This window comes from Varroa jacobsoni, unplaced genomic scaffold (assembly GCF_002532875.2).
Source record: "Varroa jacobsoni isolate VJ856 unplaced genomic scaffold, vjacob_1.0 scaffold_312, whole genome shotgun sequence".
Lineage (NCBI taxonomy): Eukaryota > Metazoa > Arthropoda > Arachnida > Mesostigmata > Varroidae > Varroa > Varroa jacobsoni.
This window is the reverse complement of record NW_019213214.1, coordinates 15095-31606: the sequence shown is the minus strand read 5'-3', so window position 1 is coordinate 31606 and position 16512 is coordinate 15095. Positions and strand designations below refer to the sequence as shown.

At 40.2% G+C, this 16512-nt stretch overlaps 1 protein-coding gene across 2 annotated transcripts; it reads left to right on the top strand.

The window, feature by feature from the left end:
* Nucleotides 1-44: 44 nt before the first annotated feature.
* On the top strand, nt 45-16424 carry BicD (Microtubule-associated protein Bicaudal D). Of its 2 annotated transcripts, none has more exons than XM_022831143.2 (5): nt 45-1622; nt 2069-2308; nt 7879-8338; nt 11459-12854; nt 13394-16424. In XM_022831143.2, exons 2-5 carry the CDS (start codon nt 2111-2113, stop codon nt 13515-13517), a joined length of 2178 nt encoding a protein of 725 aa, XP_022686878.1. In that variant the 5' UTR covers nt 45-1622; nt 2069-2110; the 3' UTR covers nt 13518-16424. The 2 variants fall into 2 exon arrangements, with proteins under 2 accessions (XP_022686878.1, XP_022686876.1); XM_022831141.2 differs by having other exon boundaries at nt 45-1835.
* The last annotated feature ends 88 nt before the right edge of the window (nt 16425-16512 follow it).

Below are 16512 nucleotides of genomic sequence, written 5' to 3'. Positions count from 1 at the left end.
TGAATTATATTGTGAGGCCGCTTGATCTTTTACAATTTTTCTGCTAAAAATTAACATCAGCGATATCTGGTGTGACAAGTTCGATAAAATTCTAAAAAAAAAAAAAAGAGAGCTGTATCATATAGGCCACCTTTTGAATTTTGGTCAAGGGAAAAATTCAATAACCTGAACTGCCGAAATCTAATAATTATGATAGTTTAACAGTATTGAAATTCGAAATAAACATCCCCGGGGATGTCTATGCAGTTTTATCGCTCCCTGTGATAGGCACCTGCGATTTTAAGAACGAAGACAACTAAAAAATATTTATATACTGATGTTCGGCTGTGTTGTTTATTGAGTCGGTATTATATGAAATTTGCTTTAAAAAAAACGTATAGGGCTAAAAACAGTTTGTTATTCATTAAATCAACGGCTAAAGCTGTTCATTTTCGCTGGTAAAGAACAAAAGGATGAAATCGAATTGCAACTGGCATTTGGCTAAATATAACAATTTTTCTATTAACATCTATAGTATAATATCAATATGCTATGAATTCTCATCTACTATATCAATGGTATCAGTACCAAAAGATTCTGAACTTCTGTGATCTCTGCAGAGGCAGTGTTGTCTAGGAAATATTTTCTTCAATAATACTCGCAGTACTTTACCCCCAAAACCCTTGCTTTTTATGGCACAATGCGAATATAATAATAATAAAGCTAATATAAATTTGCGTTTATTAAAAGTTTACGTTTTATCGATGTTGAATATCAATATTCAATTCAATTGACAATAAGAATAGAACGATCACTCTTTTTTTAATTGTTAGCTGCGCTATAAATGATTACATGTGCGTGATAAGTGCGCAATTACTCTGAAGCGAATATGAGCATGATGATAAATTTATACGTTATTACTATTATTATAGTACCCTAACGAAGGTAATAATGTTGAACCTGAATCTTCAGGCGCTGCCTTTAACGACCAAGCTGAAGTTATGCGTTGAAAAAATTAGAACGCATTTGCTATAAATAGATGTCGGATGTCGTGCCTGCTCTGTTAACACCTTTCCGGTCTTCGCCTCCAATTATAATTATGCCTTATTTTCACTTCTAAAAACACCCCAGACTCCGATTTTTATTTCGCTCGCGCAGATATGGTCCTGCAGTTCCTTTTTCCGTCATTTTTCAATTAGTAATGGTATAGGGTACGATCAGTATAGACGCATACATTCCACATCGATTGCAACGAATTTTTTTTATCTAATTGGACACGATATACGTCAGCTTTCATCTATCTCTGTCCCATTGTTTAACTTTACCTGGGATATGATCTATTAGCCATTCACTGCCAGTGGCTAAATGCATCCATTTTATTATTTCCTAGACATGCGCACATTTTTTTAGCTGTATCCCAGATCGATTTTACCCCATCACGGTGTCTATGGTGTTTATCTATAGAGAAGATCGTGTGTGACTGTATCTATCATAACTGATGCCAGCTGACGACGACTAGTAGTGGGGGGCCAGCCAGACCTACTAAAGTTGTTGTCGGTCAGCGCAGTGAACTCCTTCAGTTCGGTTTCGTTACCGAAGCGTAGGCTGTTCGTTTGGTTCATGAGTCGCCTGTTCGTCCGCAGGTAAACGACGTTTGCTGTCAATGATGGTTCGGTCAGGCTGACGACGGCGACTGAGCTGTCTGCAGCGGTGTTGTCCATCGACGTATTCGTGTTGCCACTGCTGCTGGTGATGTTCTCTTCTCGTTCCGTTGTTAGTGGTGGTTAAACGTGTGCTTTTCTACTCTTACAATTTTTTTAGCGGCGTATCATTTCACTGCGTTTAGAATATAGACTGTAAGTAATCGGCTGCTATCGGTAGCCACTGGAGCAGTATCATTGACTGTTCCGGTACAATGGAATTAGAGTTCTGGTTCGATTCTCGTCCCGAATAGAGTAGGATAAGGAAGGTGGGCCCAGTGGTCGTGTGGCTTATACCGGGAAAACAGGATTTCAAAAAGGGGCCACTGGTGTCAATAACAACGGGACAAGAAACCCTAACTTATAACGATATTCTTTCGCGGTAAAAGGTAGTAGATTGCCACCGGCGCCAGTATACACAAAAAGACAGGATGACAGATGAAACTGAGCTTCTACGTGAAGAGGTGGAGCGCCTCACCCGCGAGCTCGATGAGGTCAGCCATCAGAAGGATCAGAGTGCGAGGTTTGGCCTGGTGCTTCTTGATGAAAAGGCCGCTCTTGGTCGCCGGTGTGAGGAACTCGAGTCGCACTATGAGGTTGCACAAAACGAGCTCGACATACTCCGAGAGGTAAGTGATTAGTTGGCATATTTATAATCATTTTCATGCCGATGAAAGTTGAAAGTGGCAATTCTGTGCCAACGCAACTGTTAACGGTGATTACCACAAATAAGATGGTCCTGGCCTCAAAGCCTTTTTCGGGAAGGATACTTAGCAGCAGAACTGAGTAAAGGCACGTCCTGGCCCGCCAGTTGCTTGTGCTACTGGAAAGACGTGTTGCATTGCCTATTACGTAGTGTTGTCTTCAAAGAGCGAATCACTGCATAGTAGCGTTTCAGCGTTTTCATTTAACTATGGATTACAGCCCCGCTGAATCACGTGTAATTATGGGTTAATGATTCATATTGCCGTGGTTTGACATGTGAAACGAGATGCAGTTCATTGGAGCCCAATTTCCTAAGGGGAGAAGCTCCTAAATGCAAGGTAGCAGATTTAAAAAATCTGATTTCCTAATATTGCATGGTGTACGACGACGTTTATACAGCGTATACCAATTACATTCAACAAAAAACAATGCATTGAAAAGAGAGCAAGATATTTGTTCATAAAGACAACGAGCGACGTATCGGTGATATTTGGCGAAAATGGTCTGCATGGTACTAAAATAGTGCCAGCCGTGGCTTTTATTTTGGCCTGAACGATGTAGCCTATAGGTTAAGTACCTTACAGTTAGATGCGAAATGCGCGTCAGCTGGCGTCGTGACCAGACATTTATGTTATACAGTAACAAAATGAAATAGGATAAGTGTAAGATAAAATAGGGAAGAGGAAGTGTGGGATCATTGAAATTTTTTTGCCGGTAGTTATGCAAGTTTAGCCTCGAGCAGCTTAGTGGAGTGTATCGCATGTTGTCCCGCTCCACGTTGACACTAAGATTACGGAGTATTCTATTACTAAAACTGAAGGTACCTTTTTCTTATGTTATTCCTAATGTGCTAACAGCTGATAACAATAAGGTTGGGATTCCTGAGAGTGGGAGAAGCAAGCATACAAGAGTTAGCATTCTGGGTGTTGTCAGTGGTAACAACATCCGGCTAGACCGTTAGCAACCTCAGGGAGTTCAAAGAAGGAGTTGTTGCTTGAAGTTGATGCTGAAGCAGCTACAACAAAGTCATCCGTGCTGTGTGCTCACTAAGGTGTTCCTAGACGCATTAAATTCATGCACGGCTTTAAATGAAGTGCTAATAAGCGATCCAATGTAGATAAGAAGTGAAACAGGATTATCAGTGTAACAAGTACTGATTTACTATTAACAGTATAGTTTACAATCATACTGACCTGCTGGAGTGTTTTTCGTGTCTATACATTTCACGTTACAACATTTTAATACGCCTAGTGTTAATCACAATCGGAGGCAACCATATCAAATTGTGTTAACTATGCACCTTAACGTATGCCTTGCTAAATGTATGTCCAGCAATCTGAAATTTTTTTTTTCTCAATGCTATTTAAATTTTTATATATGTGCACTGAGACGTCTACATGCAAGAAGGTAACACACAGCTGATAGTAAATTTACAGATTTACGCAAGTTTTTAGCCACGTATTATTTTGTGGCCAGTTATAATTATGACTAAGAAAAAATGTTACAACTCATGCTTTTGTTGCATTGCATGGCGCAGGCTGCTGCAATGATAGAAGTAGTGCAACTTTCGTCTGACCAGTTCTTTAAGTTCCTTAAAGTGGGACCCGGTGACGACGCTTACAGCTACCTACTCCAAATAAACAGATCCTCTGCCATTGATACTCGTGATGCCGAAATGCGAGAACACTCATAAGGGCAAGACCAGCATGCTTAGGACATTGGTTGGGTCTGTTGTATGTTTGTTTGACTGAGCCGATCGACCTGTTACTTATGTGTGTAGCCGCTTTTTATACGTATGTCTCTAATTATCAGTTAACTGCCATCTTGCCAACCAAAGTTCAGCGATGGACAGGGTAGCAGCGACGTTGGCTTCAGCCAGCGTCGCTGCTACCTGTATAGTGTGGTCGCAGCAGTAACAACGTCACTATAAAAAGGCGGTTATATATATATATATATATATATGTATACATTTGTAATGTGTTGCTTTATCGAGCCGCTCTCATTGTTGAAATTCTGGCCCAGTAGATTAGTCGGTGACGGAACTAAAGCTGGGTGTCTATGAAAAGTAATGTGGGGGGCGCACCCATGGCCCGATTTACTGGTACTTCATGGTCGAGGGCGGTTAACGGCTGGCCGATAGCAGCAGCGCTACCAGTAGCGATTTGTGTGGCGAGAGATGAGCATCTGTAGTTCGGCTACAACACGATGGGGTTCCGCAGTGGCTAATAGTGCAGCACGATGGGAGTGCTCTTCCATTTGGTGGTATTCGTAGATGGCAAGCAAATCGAGAGGGAAAACGGGGGGAGAAAGGGGTATAGAATATCCTGTTACTGCTATTGCTGCTCCTGCTTCTGCTGCCGACGCGGATCATTTTCTACCAGGTGCTTTGGTAGTTTTTGATACGTCGGCTGTTATGTTCAACCGAATGTGAATAGAAGGTAGCACCAAGGGCGGATTAGTTTGAGAGGACTTGGCTAAGGATTATTAAGCCATTTCAAAAGCTGTTTTATCTACATATACAGTCGAACGAAACCATTTCTCACTACGTGCCTGCAACTACTTAAAAGTGTTATTTAGACTATCTTCGTAGCGTGAACAAAAAGAACGTAGTAGCTTGTACAACGTACATGTACGATATATACAGAAATATATGAGAAAATTGCACTGCAACTAGCAATTATATTAAATGTATGTATCGTGCTTTACGGAAATGTCATACCACAAATGTTTACACTGTCGTATCGTAGCGGTCTTCAACCATTGTCAAGATCAGAAATATGCTATTTGTTGGCGATTCCTGCTATCCATTATACGCTTGACTCCTTAGAAGCGTTTGGCAGTCTAACATAAGAAACGACTATAGATAATTTCGTCCATTTCTATTGCGTCCCTCTATTAAGCTACGAAGCCCGCTAATAAAAGATATATTATTTTTTGTGGACCTGCGCGGCTTTAGTAATGCTTGTAGCCAAAACAAGTTTGAGCAAAAATGTGCTTCGTACTCTAAACTTCACTCAATTTTTTGCTGATCATACAGATGTTTAATGGGAACGATAATAATGGTAACCATATGAGATGGACGGAATGCGAATCGGATATCTTGACCCAAAATTTAGACTGTCATTCACAGCTTTCTGCCAGCTTAACTAACTCATTAGTCTACATGCATAAGATAATATATAGTAATTGCCTACAAAGCAGTCCTCTTTCAAAATATCCCTATCAGTATAACATGTATTGTTTGGTCAACAATTGTTTTACTGGGGGTCGGTAAGGATCTTTTAGGTCGCCTCTGTGCTGCTATTTAAAAGAAGAAATTGAAATTCGTTACGGTGCTTAACGTAATTTACATATTTCGTGTTTCTGAAAGAAATTTTATCGCTCGGTCATTCAATAGAATGATCTATGAATATTTTTTAACTTGGTATTTACTGAGTGTATCGTAGTATCTCCTTCATTTTTACAAAAAAGTAGACAAGGGTCGATATCATGTTTTGCTATTGGTACCCCAGTATCGCTGATTGGCATACGATCATGCTTGGCATAAACAGTTGTCGCATTTCCTATTATTTTCGATGTTACGCTGGTCATCGTTTATAATATTTACTTTTTCCGTATTTTTTGATATGTCGAGACCCATAAAGGGTAAGTTTGCCTTAAGGGTTTAACAAAAATTGGGAAATTTCTGTTGGAACTGGCTGCTTCATAGGAGTATCAAAGAGTGTGGTGAAGACTATTATTGATTCAATTGAAACGTTTCTGATTTCGGCGTATAGGTGGATATAAGCGTTTCCTAAACATCGAACTAGTTAGGCAAGAGACCCTCTCTCTATGAAATCTAAACAGCTAAGACTTTTACAACCCGATTTTGGCAACGTTGTATTACTATTGTTGAAGTGACTACGTTTACTTTCTCTGCAACAAATAAAGAGCGCTAACTAAAGCTACCGTCACTCAAGCGGATAATCTAGGTTCCTAGCCCATTTCGCGGTAGTCGCATTTAACTATGATGGTAGATACGGCGCCTTTCTTCCTGTCCCTAGATCTACGTTAGTTGAAGCCGCAACTATGATGAGCCACGCGACAAGGTTAGTGCTGCCTATTAGGAAAAACTATTTCGTGACTTCTCCAATCAGCTTCCGCGCGGCCGGTTTGGGACTTCAGACTGACGTCGTTTAGAACTAACACTGTCCTCGTTGACGGAGTCAAAACACGGGTCATTGCTGTTCGGACATCATCTTTCATCTTCCAAAGGCATGGTTGAAGGGGGCATCGGCTTGCTTTTGAGGATTTTCACTTCACCGCTTAAGGCATCAACGCGGTGCAGCAAAGGCGCCATGTACGCCATTATTTTGCTTTCCAGTAGTGTATTAATCATATATTTCATGAACCTTTCGATTGACCAGCTTGGTACAGGTAAGTTAGGCAGTCGACCATTCCTTGCCGGTCCAGCCGGTAGCGGGTCTGTCTCATCAGCTATTCAACATGCAGTATGGAACGCTCTGTTGCATTTATTATAGCATAAGCTGAAGCCGTACAGGTTTTCATCACATCGCACACATAAGAGGATGCATCATTCTCTTCGAATGAAGGAGCCCTGTGCGCTTTTGGCCGCATAAAAATCGAGGTGCTGAAAATACTGCTGCGTTGGCTACCGCAGCTGTCCCAGTAGTCGTGATTCTACTGCGAAAAAACTTAATCCACGGGCGAAGTTTGAAGAAATCTTGCGTAAGCCTAAGTGGCGATTTCACTGACACTTTTTACGACATGCACGGTTCAGAAACTTCCATTAATAAAGGCTTAGCATTTTCCACGCTCATCAAGCACGGGGTTGCGATCAACCGATTGACATCAAAACGTTCTGGATTCGATCTGCGAAATGAGTACGGAGGTACACTTAATGATATCTGTAAAACGTTACAAAATGCGAGTTATTTCTCAGGGTCAACCTTTTCGTGGTAACATATAAGTGATACAGGCATTTAAAGCGTTTCACATAACTAGACACCCGCGACATATACTGGATGAACTATATATTACTTAAGGAGATTAAGTTTCAATGCATTTACGTCGGAACATTATTATTTATTTTATTATGTCTGCGATATACGATGTCCTCGTTAGCCAACTTGATATGAATAGAAAACAGGGATATTTATATGAATGCAATACAAATGTATATTTTTATTAATAGACATTTGTATTACACTTGATTCATATGATGGATGTATTGAGATAAGGGCGTTAGGCAATACTTTTATGTGCTAACGAAAAATGTTTTCCCGCATACATGAGTTTGATAAAAATTAAACAACGAGGACTATGGAATTGTACATGCATTGAGTAAATCTGATAGAAAGGATACGGATTACTGCTGGTGAAGAATAATGAGAATGATTTCTACAAAGCACCTGTAGATGGTTATAGATATACGGTATTCCACCTACTGTTTATCCGCATATTGCATTAACCAAAGATCTTTGTTTACTTACAGGCACTACGGAAAGTGGAAACATCCCAAAGACTTTCTGCAACAACCGGTATAGAACAAGAAGATTCCCTTTTGCAGGAGTCTGCCCAGAAGGAGGCCTCGCTGACTTCGAGTCTTCAAGAACTTGAAAAGGAGCTTAAGTCAGTGAGACAGGAGCTGGGTAGGGTCACCGCGGAGAGGGACCGTGTTCTGGCGGACAGCGTTGAAATCAAAGAAAGTTACAGTAAAAGTGATTGGGAAAGGAAAAACTTGCGCTCGGAATTGAAGGATGTAAAACTGCGCGAACAGCGATTGCTCTGTGACAACAACGAGCTTGAAGAGGAAAATATTGGCCTACAAAAGCAGGTTTCTGTGTTGAAACAAAGCCAAGTTGAATTTGAAGTGTTCAAACATGAAGCGAGAAGGCTCGCTGAAGAAGTTGAGTCGCTGCAGGGCCAAACCGAGGAACTACACACACTCAAAGGTATTTGGCTTTTCTTTACTGTAATGTGGTTTTTGGAGGCTGCAGTTTTTGTATAGTTAGATTACTCTTTGAAATGCAATAATCAGGCGCTCTAAGATATGACCACCTGGTGGCGCCGGTTATTGTATACTGAGGTCAATGAGAATGAGCTGGATCCTGACGAGCGTAACGTTAACGTTAAGAACCGAAAACGTACAAGAAATGGACAACTAAGAATACTAATTATATGGTATAGGTATACTAGGTAGGTTGACTATCTATATGGAAAAGTGTATACATAGCGCCGCTCTTGTCAAGCATAGAAAAAAAATACTGAATTCTGTAAGTGTTTCGATTAACTGCGCCGAAGAACACACTGTCAACTCCACCAATGCAAGTCGAAGTTCTCTAATCAAACACCACTCATGGTTAAGTACGTACGTATACACTAACGAAGAAGTCAACGTTGGTTCAAAACGAACGATTGACAACGTCGGGTTCATTTTAATCACCAACGAGGTTCTTTTTCCTCTAATTAAATTTACTTTCGTACGACAGGAGAACGGCAGCCAAATCTTTTACAAATATGTAATAGTAAAAAACTTAAGTTGACGACAATAGAAATAAAGACAAAACTTTAAAGAAAAAGCCGGGGAAGGCTTTAAATGTATGGATATTGATGAAAATAACATCTCCTTATACCTGGTATTTTTTTCTTCATATAAAGGAATGAATTAGCACAGCACTTTGTTGTCTCAACTGGAAATAGGTTTAGCATATCTGACTATCCATAAGAAGCTTTGGGATCCTACCGGACGGATCAAAATTGCCAAGTGGAAAAACTGTATCCAAAACGTGAAAGAAAATAGTGACTAAAATTAGTAGAATGCATCATCTCCGACTTGTAGACTTTGTTAGAGACATAGCCTTCTATCTTCTCCGTAGGCATCCATTTAAAAAACACCCATATGTTTAAGCAAAGGAAAATGGTATTCAGAAGTAAACCTAGAAAAAACGTAAACCGCGAGACAACAATTGAATGCGGCCCAAAGGCGTTAAACTCGGATAAGATCTCATTTCAAGCAATATAGATATTAGTTCGAGAATAGCCTGCATTTTAGAGGATTAGTAGATCGTCTCCTCCGGAAAAATCATTTCGTACTGTGTGGAAAGACTCGGATCTTATACTGAAACAAATAGACAGAACTGGACCCACAGCTCAGGATTCGTTATGTATGCTAAACACTAACTAAGATGATGGAATATATAATTATAAATAGGTTGGAGCGGAGGATAGGAAGAATAAAGGCAATATTAAGCTCCCGGAATGGACTCACCGAATAAAAACCTAACTTCAAAGTGTGTATAGAACTTCTAAGATACTCGAAACAGTGTTTTATGCTTTTTATTCTATTAGATATTAAAAACGTATTAAACACAGCTAATTGGAAAGTTCCTTCGTACCTCAAGAAATTCATCTCATTCTATGTAGAATGCAGCACAGTAGATACAAGGAGATAAAGAATAAAAATAATAGCGAAGGTATCGTAGTAGTTGGTACTGTTTAAACGTGCCAGAAATGCTTTAGGGAATTGAGCGTACTTTATTTACTGATATTTCTGTCCGGATAAAGGCAAAAACAGAAGAGGATCTCATAATTATGCGGCTGCGTCCCGGCAGTCCTGAGGATCTGTATAGAAGAGCACTACCATAAGACTGCAGCGCAGGAGTGTGAATGAATATCTGTCCCTTCGAATTTAGTAAATATACAATAGAAATTAAAGAGCGTTAATTATTTGGGGGTTATCCTTAATAATGTATATATTGAGCAAGTAGCAAGAAAAAATGTGAAAAAGGAGGTCTTTATCTCAGTATGTTAGTGCCTTGACAAGTGTGAGAAGCAACGGAAGGAACAAAACTCCTATTGGCTACCACGACGGGGTCGGTCGCACCTTACACCAGTTCTATTTGGGCGGACACCTGGGCCCTTGATCAAAGGAATGTAAGTACGCTGCTAGCAGGTCGAAAAGCGGTTCCAGTACGAGTGGTACGAGCATACAGAGCTTCATTTACTGTACATTTGCCAGCAAGAATGATCTCGTGAATTCTCTCTGCGGAGGAAGAAGTCGAGTAATGTCCTGTTGAAAACAGTGATCCCCAGACGACCCGGGCGAGTGCATTACGCAAGTTAGAAGAAGATAGGTCACAGGCTAGACTTAAAGACGCCTGCGGATGATACATCCATGCATTTATTAAAAACAAACGTACATGGTATAGTAGACATTTTGGTGAGCTTATTAACCATGTAATTGAAGTGTTAAATGGCCAGTGGTAAACCTCATAATTCACTACTATACAAGCCTTAATGGTCCGTAAAACGCGAGTTGCTAACTGCCGGTTATCTGAATTTTGAAATAAACCCGAACGAAACATAAACGAAGACGGAAGTCGGAAGAAATCAGAACATCTCCTAAGAAACAATAAAGACTCTATATCCTTTCTCTGGATGTTTTCGCTGCAACATGCATAACCTTCCGAGCTTTGATGGTAGCCAGCTGCGGAGTATAGAGGTTTATTATACTTTCAAACACAGACCGAGTCCTACACATACGTTTTTATACAGACTACTTGGGAAACAGCTCCGCGTATCCCAAAAAACTGGCAAATGTGTTTGTATACACCCCATTAAAAAACTTACTGGCACTAAAGTGATGCGTAGAATCCTTCAGTTCGGCTTCCAGTAAAGTTGGTTATTGGTTCTTGAACAATCGGTTGTAAAACCGCTGTGTAAACGATAGTGAGGCATAAATCTCACAATAAAGAGTTGTCAGGTTATTCAACATAAATAAAACATGCTCAGTCTCTGATAATATCGAATATATATAGAGAGGGACAATTCCTGTTAATAAGAGATGTATCCCAATTAGGGCACTGAGATTGTATTATACGGCACTTGAAAGGACAAGCATACGATCTTGTTCTCTAGGAGTGAATATTGATGTTTTGCGAAAGCTGAAACCAGTGAACTAGATACCCTTACCTGAAGGGTAAGGCTGGATTCTTTAGACAGAATGAGGTTGCATGGGACAAAACGGCTGTACACATCGCTGGCTAAATAGTTTTTTAAATGGAATGTTACAGGTCTCGCTGAGAAACAACTTGAAGAAGCCCTTGAAGCGCTACAAAGTGAGCGCGAACAGAAGTATACCCTCAAGAAGGAGCTGGATCAACGCGAACAGGCTGCTGCGCATTCCGGAAACCTTGCAGGATTGCGGCTTGATCTAGCAGAAGGTGCGACCGATGACAAGATTCGACCATCTACTGTCGGTGACCTATTCAGCGAATTACATCTGACTGAGATTCGGAAGCTGGAAAAGCAACTCGAGACTATCGAGCTGGAAAAAGAGTCGCTAGCAAAGACGCTTGATGACGCCAAGCTTGAGCTAGAACAAAGTCGATCCGAACTCGAAGAAAAGCAAAGCAAACTTTTGTCTTTTGGTCAGCGCATTGATGCTATCGTTATGCAAGCGGAGAATGAAGCCAACGCGAAATCGGCAGGTCTGCTGTCCACATTGAAACGGGTTCAAAATGACCTGTCAAGTTCGGACGGAGCTGCTAGCACCGAAGGAGGCGAGAATGTGCTATTTAAAGATCAAGTCGCCAACCTCATGAACAAGATCTCGACGTACGAGCAGCAGATCTCTGATCTTGATGAGGACTTGAAAATCTTGGAAAATATTGGAGATACTTTCCTGACCAATATTGTCTCCGCTCTTGAGGACATTGCATCTGTTCAGGAGGATGTCGCTCAGTTGTATCATCACGTGTGCACACTTAATGGGCAGACGCCGAACCGAGTCGTTCTGGACCACGCAAAGGGAGAGCAAAAAGAAGGTCACAAGAGTCGGGTTGAGGTACTTGCTGATAACCTACAAACAAATAACTGTCGGCAGTTGGCCTTTAAACGTGTGGATCCTAGCCAAGTCAAAGCACAAGTAGAAACCTTGAAGGATCAGGTGAAGTTTCTCAAAGAAGCCGTCGAAAGCGCACTGGGTAATCCGCATAAGCTTATAGGAGCAGGTGGCGTCAACTCGGGCTCCACCTCACTCGAGGAGGGCGACCCACAGGAGCAGATCATCAAGCTTAAGTCGCTACTTTCAACTAAACGGGAACAAATCGCTACGTTACGTGCCGTGCTTAAGGCCAATAAGCAAACAGCCGAAGTGGCACTGGCCAATTTGAAGAGCAAGTACGAGACGGAAAAGGCGATCGTATCTGAAACGATGCAGAAGCTGCGGCACGAGCTCAAGAGTCTAAAGGAGGACGCTGCGACTTTCGCATCGTTGAGGGCGATGTTCGCCGCCCGCTGCGAAGAATATGTCGCACAACTCGACGAACTACAGCGACAACTGGGCGCTGCAGAAGAGGAAAAAAAAACGCTCAACTCGCTGCTCCGTATGGCCATCCAACAGAAACTTGCGCTTACCCAGCGACTTGAGGACCTTGAGATGGATCGAGAGAGGTCCCACCTCCGCAGGTTACTAGTCTACACTTCACTCATACCTTTGGTTGCAGTGGTTCTGTATTACATTGTGATAGCTTCGGAGAATACTTTGCCATTGGCTAATACAGACGTTTACAAGGCCACTTCCTAGCGAAAAAAAAAAACTGGATTATTTTCAAGAGCATCACTTGTTTCTTTCCAAGAAAGCTAAAGTTGAAATAAATAATTTAGTCTTCTATTGAGTGGCTGATTTTCCGATGACAAGACTACTGATTTAAATGAATTCCTTTTATGTCGAAGTGGAAGCTGTGGCTGTTTTGAGCTTCTATGTTTATTCTTGTTTTAAAGACCTTATAATATTATAAACTTCGCGATTTTAAAGGAGCATTTTCAGAAATTACAGGACTGATTAACAAGCTCTAAAATTTACACAGCTACGGTGAAACTAAATAGACTATAAGAACTTCCGCAAATGTGGCGCCCTAACAACAGCCTCCCATTTTATCCTAAACAAAGATCACAACAGCTAACGGAATTGCAATTTTGTGTGCAAACGATGTTGTAATTTTCAGGTCTGGGTCAGCTACGGCCTCGCCCCGAGTAGCGCGTAGCACCCCCCGCGGTAGCCCACACCACAGTTCATTGCCGTTCTTCAACAATCAACGACAGCAGCCTAGACAGTCGGGGGACTTCTGAGCAGGCTTCGCCGCCTATTCTAACCACCGAAACCCCCCACAATAAGTTCTATAACGTATATCTAATATACGCAGCACCAGAATAAATTACATGAGTTGGAGGTTCAAATAGCCTTCAGGCACAACAGCAGGGCAACAACGATTACAAACAACTGCAGGCAATTGAGGCGAACTAAGATCAACAGGGCTTAATTTGCCTGAATCAGGTTAGCTAGTACCACAACCCAGATCGACGTTGATTACGATTCAACACTCAATAGTATCCTTTTCCGTGCAGTACATTCTAAAGGAAACAATTGAGGGTCTCTAAGTGAGAGAAAAATGAGCACGATCTGGAGTACCTTTTTGGAAGTAATCTTGCATTATGTGCGTGAATCCTCTGGAGGACATTCCTTGGACGTGAACCAGGGAGTCTTTAGGGTGAATTGATAATTAATCTTTGGGTTAGGTTGCACCTAGATAAAAAAATATGTAAGGATAAAATTTGACTCAGAGAAAAAAGAACCAGACACCGCAAGTGATTTTCGAACACCAGCAACCGTGCACCACCGATTGCGTAGATGACAGCGAACAGCATGAAACCCTCTGAATCAATGAAAAAACAGAAACTAACCTGCGTTTACCAGAAACTACAGAATATATATGGTTATAAAAAGTATTACTAACTATACGAAAAGGTTGCATTGTAACCGTGCGAACAAGCAAGCCAAATGGAAGCTCTGCGATCGCGACTTCAGCCCATCGTCTGTTCTCCGTTAATGAAGAGACTTCGTTGACCATCTCGCATCCAATTCCCTACGCGAATGGGTTCACCGATCTGTTATCGAAATGGGGAACTCTTTGACGCGGACGTTCCTATGCGCCATTATACAATATTTTGTAGATTTTAGTTTGGTATTTATTTATCGATCGGATGTGGTCATCATTACGTTGGCAGATCTGGTGTTGACTGCCGCAATAGTGAGATACTTAACAGTTTATTGTTGGCTAACAATCGGAATGGACCTTAACTAAGATAACAAGATACCTACATCTACATCTGTGTGACATTAATGCTTTTGTTGCCCCTTCTGTCACGCTTTCCTTCTCCCAAAGTAAGAATCACCGGTTATTGGTGCCCTTTTGTATTTTGATTATCAAATCTTATTGGTGCTGTTTTATATTTATTATAACCAGCAAAACGCTGTTAGCGTATACGTTTACATGACATAGAAGCAAGAAAAAGTTATTAGCATTCCAAGCAGAGCTTGAGGTAATTTATTACCTAAGTTCTATTAGGGGATATTTATTTGGCAATCCCGTCTTCATTGTTTGTGTTCTGTAAGCGTATGGCGTAACTTAGATTGTACTTAGATTAGAGTTCCAGATTGTAGCTCTGTGTTAATTCAGACTGAAGCGTCCAGATCCAATAATTAATATTCTAAAGATCTTGGGTTGGATTACAAGGTTACAATATCCGTTTGTAAAAGAAGGATACTTTATTTATAAAACAAACGAACGCTAATTGTGCAAACTTGAGTAAGATCTAATTTAGCAGTAATTGAACCAATAAATAGTATAGCACGATAATGTACGGCAACCTTTGTACAGCAATGTCCTAATTTTATAATACCCTATTTCCAAATAGACATTTCCTGATATCCAATAGTTTAGGTGTTTACTGCAACCGATCTTATTGATGTACTTAATTAATTGAATGAAACTGCTAGATGCTTTTGCTATTCTAATCTTAGCAGCAGCACTTAAAACCACGGAGGCTAATTAGCCTTAAGTCTCTGTTTATAATTATTATAAAATATATAGGTAAATATAAGAAAAACACCAACTACTAGTGGTAAAATATATATAGAAGAGACATGACAAATATCTGCACAGTATGATATAATTTATAGTAATTAAGTGACAATTGATATTTATTACTATTGTAATATTATTACTGCATCACAGTAATAATTATTACCATAGTAACTTAATAAATGAAAAAATTGTGTTCCGCGTAGCTTTTGTTGATGTTTCAGAAAACGACAAAAGCCTGTAACTGTTGTGATACGATAAGACGAGTGGCTTACAATATTGTCATTGCTATATCGTAACTACTACTATAAAGAGATAAATCAAGAAAACCCCAGGCAGGAATACCTCGCTCCAAAATATTTATTAATACTACTATCAATATAAATAAAAATTAACGTAACTAATTTACTATTGCTTATGTAAATAAATATGCTTATGGAGATGAGCACGCATGATGGCTATATGCTTCGTTTATCCTTTGAGAAACATACACTTGCAGTGCAAACTTGCGTCACGTGTCGACATGATCAGTGAATGAGAAACTGATGATTGACCATATCTTTATAGACTAGACCACTTATTACGAGAACGAAGAAATCTACTTGAGGCGTGATGGTGGTGGGTTTTGTATATTATATTATATATAATGATAATATATCAATGATAATTGATGTTCTTAGAGAAAAGGAGACGGTCATGGTAATTTTTGATTATGGCACATTACTGATGATAACGATTACTATTGCTTTGACATCCAAACATGATCGTTATCATTATGATTATTACTAGCATTGTAATAATAAAAATAACGCAAAAGATAACGAAAAAATTATACGGTTACTAACGTTATTGCAACAGTTCGGTGAAGTTATCGTAATAAATCAATTGAGAGTAGCTGATGCGAAGCTGTACCTCTTACCGATTACGACGGCAATGGATGAAGATGATTTGAATTCGGGGATTCTCACAACTGCGGTTATAGAGGCGGGAAAAAGAACGAGAAAGAAAGTAAGAGACACAGAAAAAAGCCAGAGAAAGAGGAAATAATCTGGAATCGGGATGGATGATTGTACACACTTTTTTAGCGATAAGAAATAAAACCGTTGAAAGCCCACTTAATATCTCATCTGTTACTATAATTATGCTTATAGGAGCTTCGTTACACTGCACTACCTATCTGAAACAAAGTTGAATGCTTCCGA

Coding starts and splice junctions, on each gene's coding strand:
- BicD (XM_022831143.2), top strand. CDS start 2,111: ATGACAGATGAAACTGAGCTTCTACGTGAAGAGGTGGAGCGCCTCACC. Junction 2,309..7,878: donor AGCTCGACATACTCCGAGAG/GTAAGTGATTAG, acceptor GTTTACTTACAG/GCACTACGGAAAGTGGAAAC. Junction 12,855..13,393: donor GAGAGGTCCCACCTCCGCAG/GTTACTAGTCTA, acceptor TGTAATTTTCAG/GTCTGGGTCAGCTACGGCCT.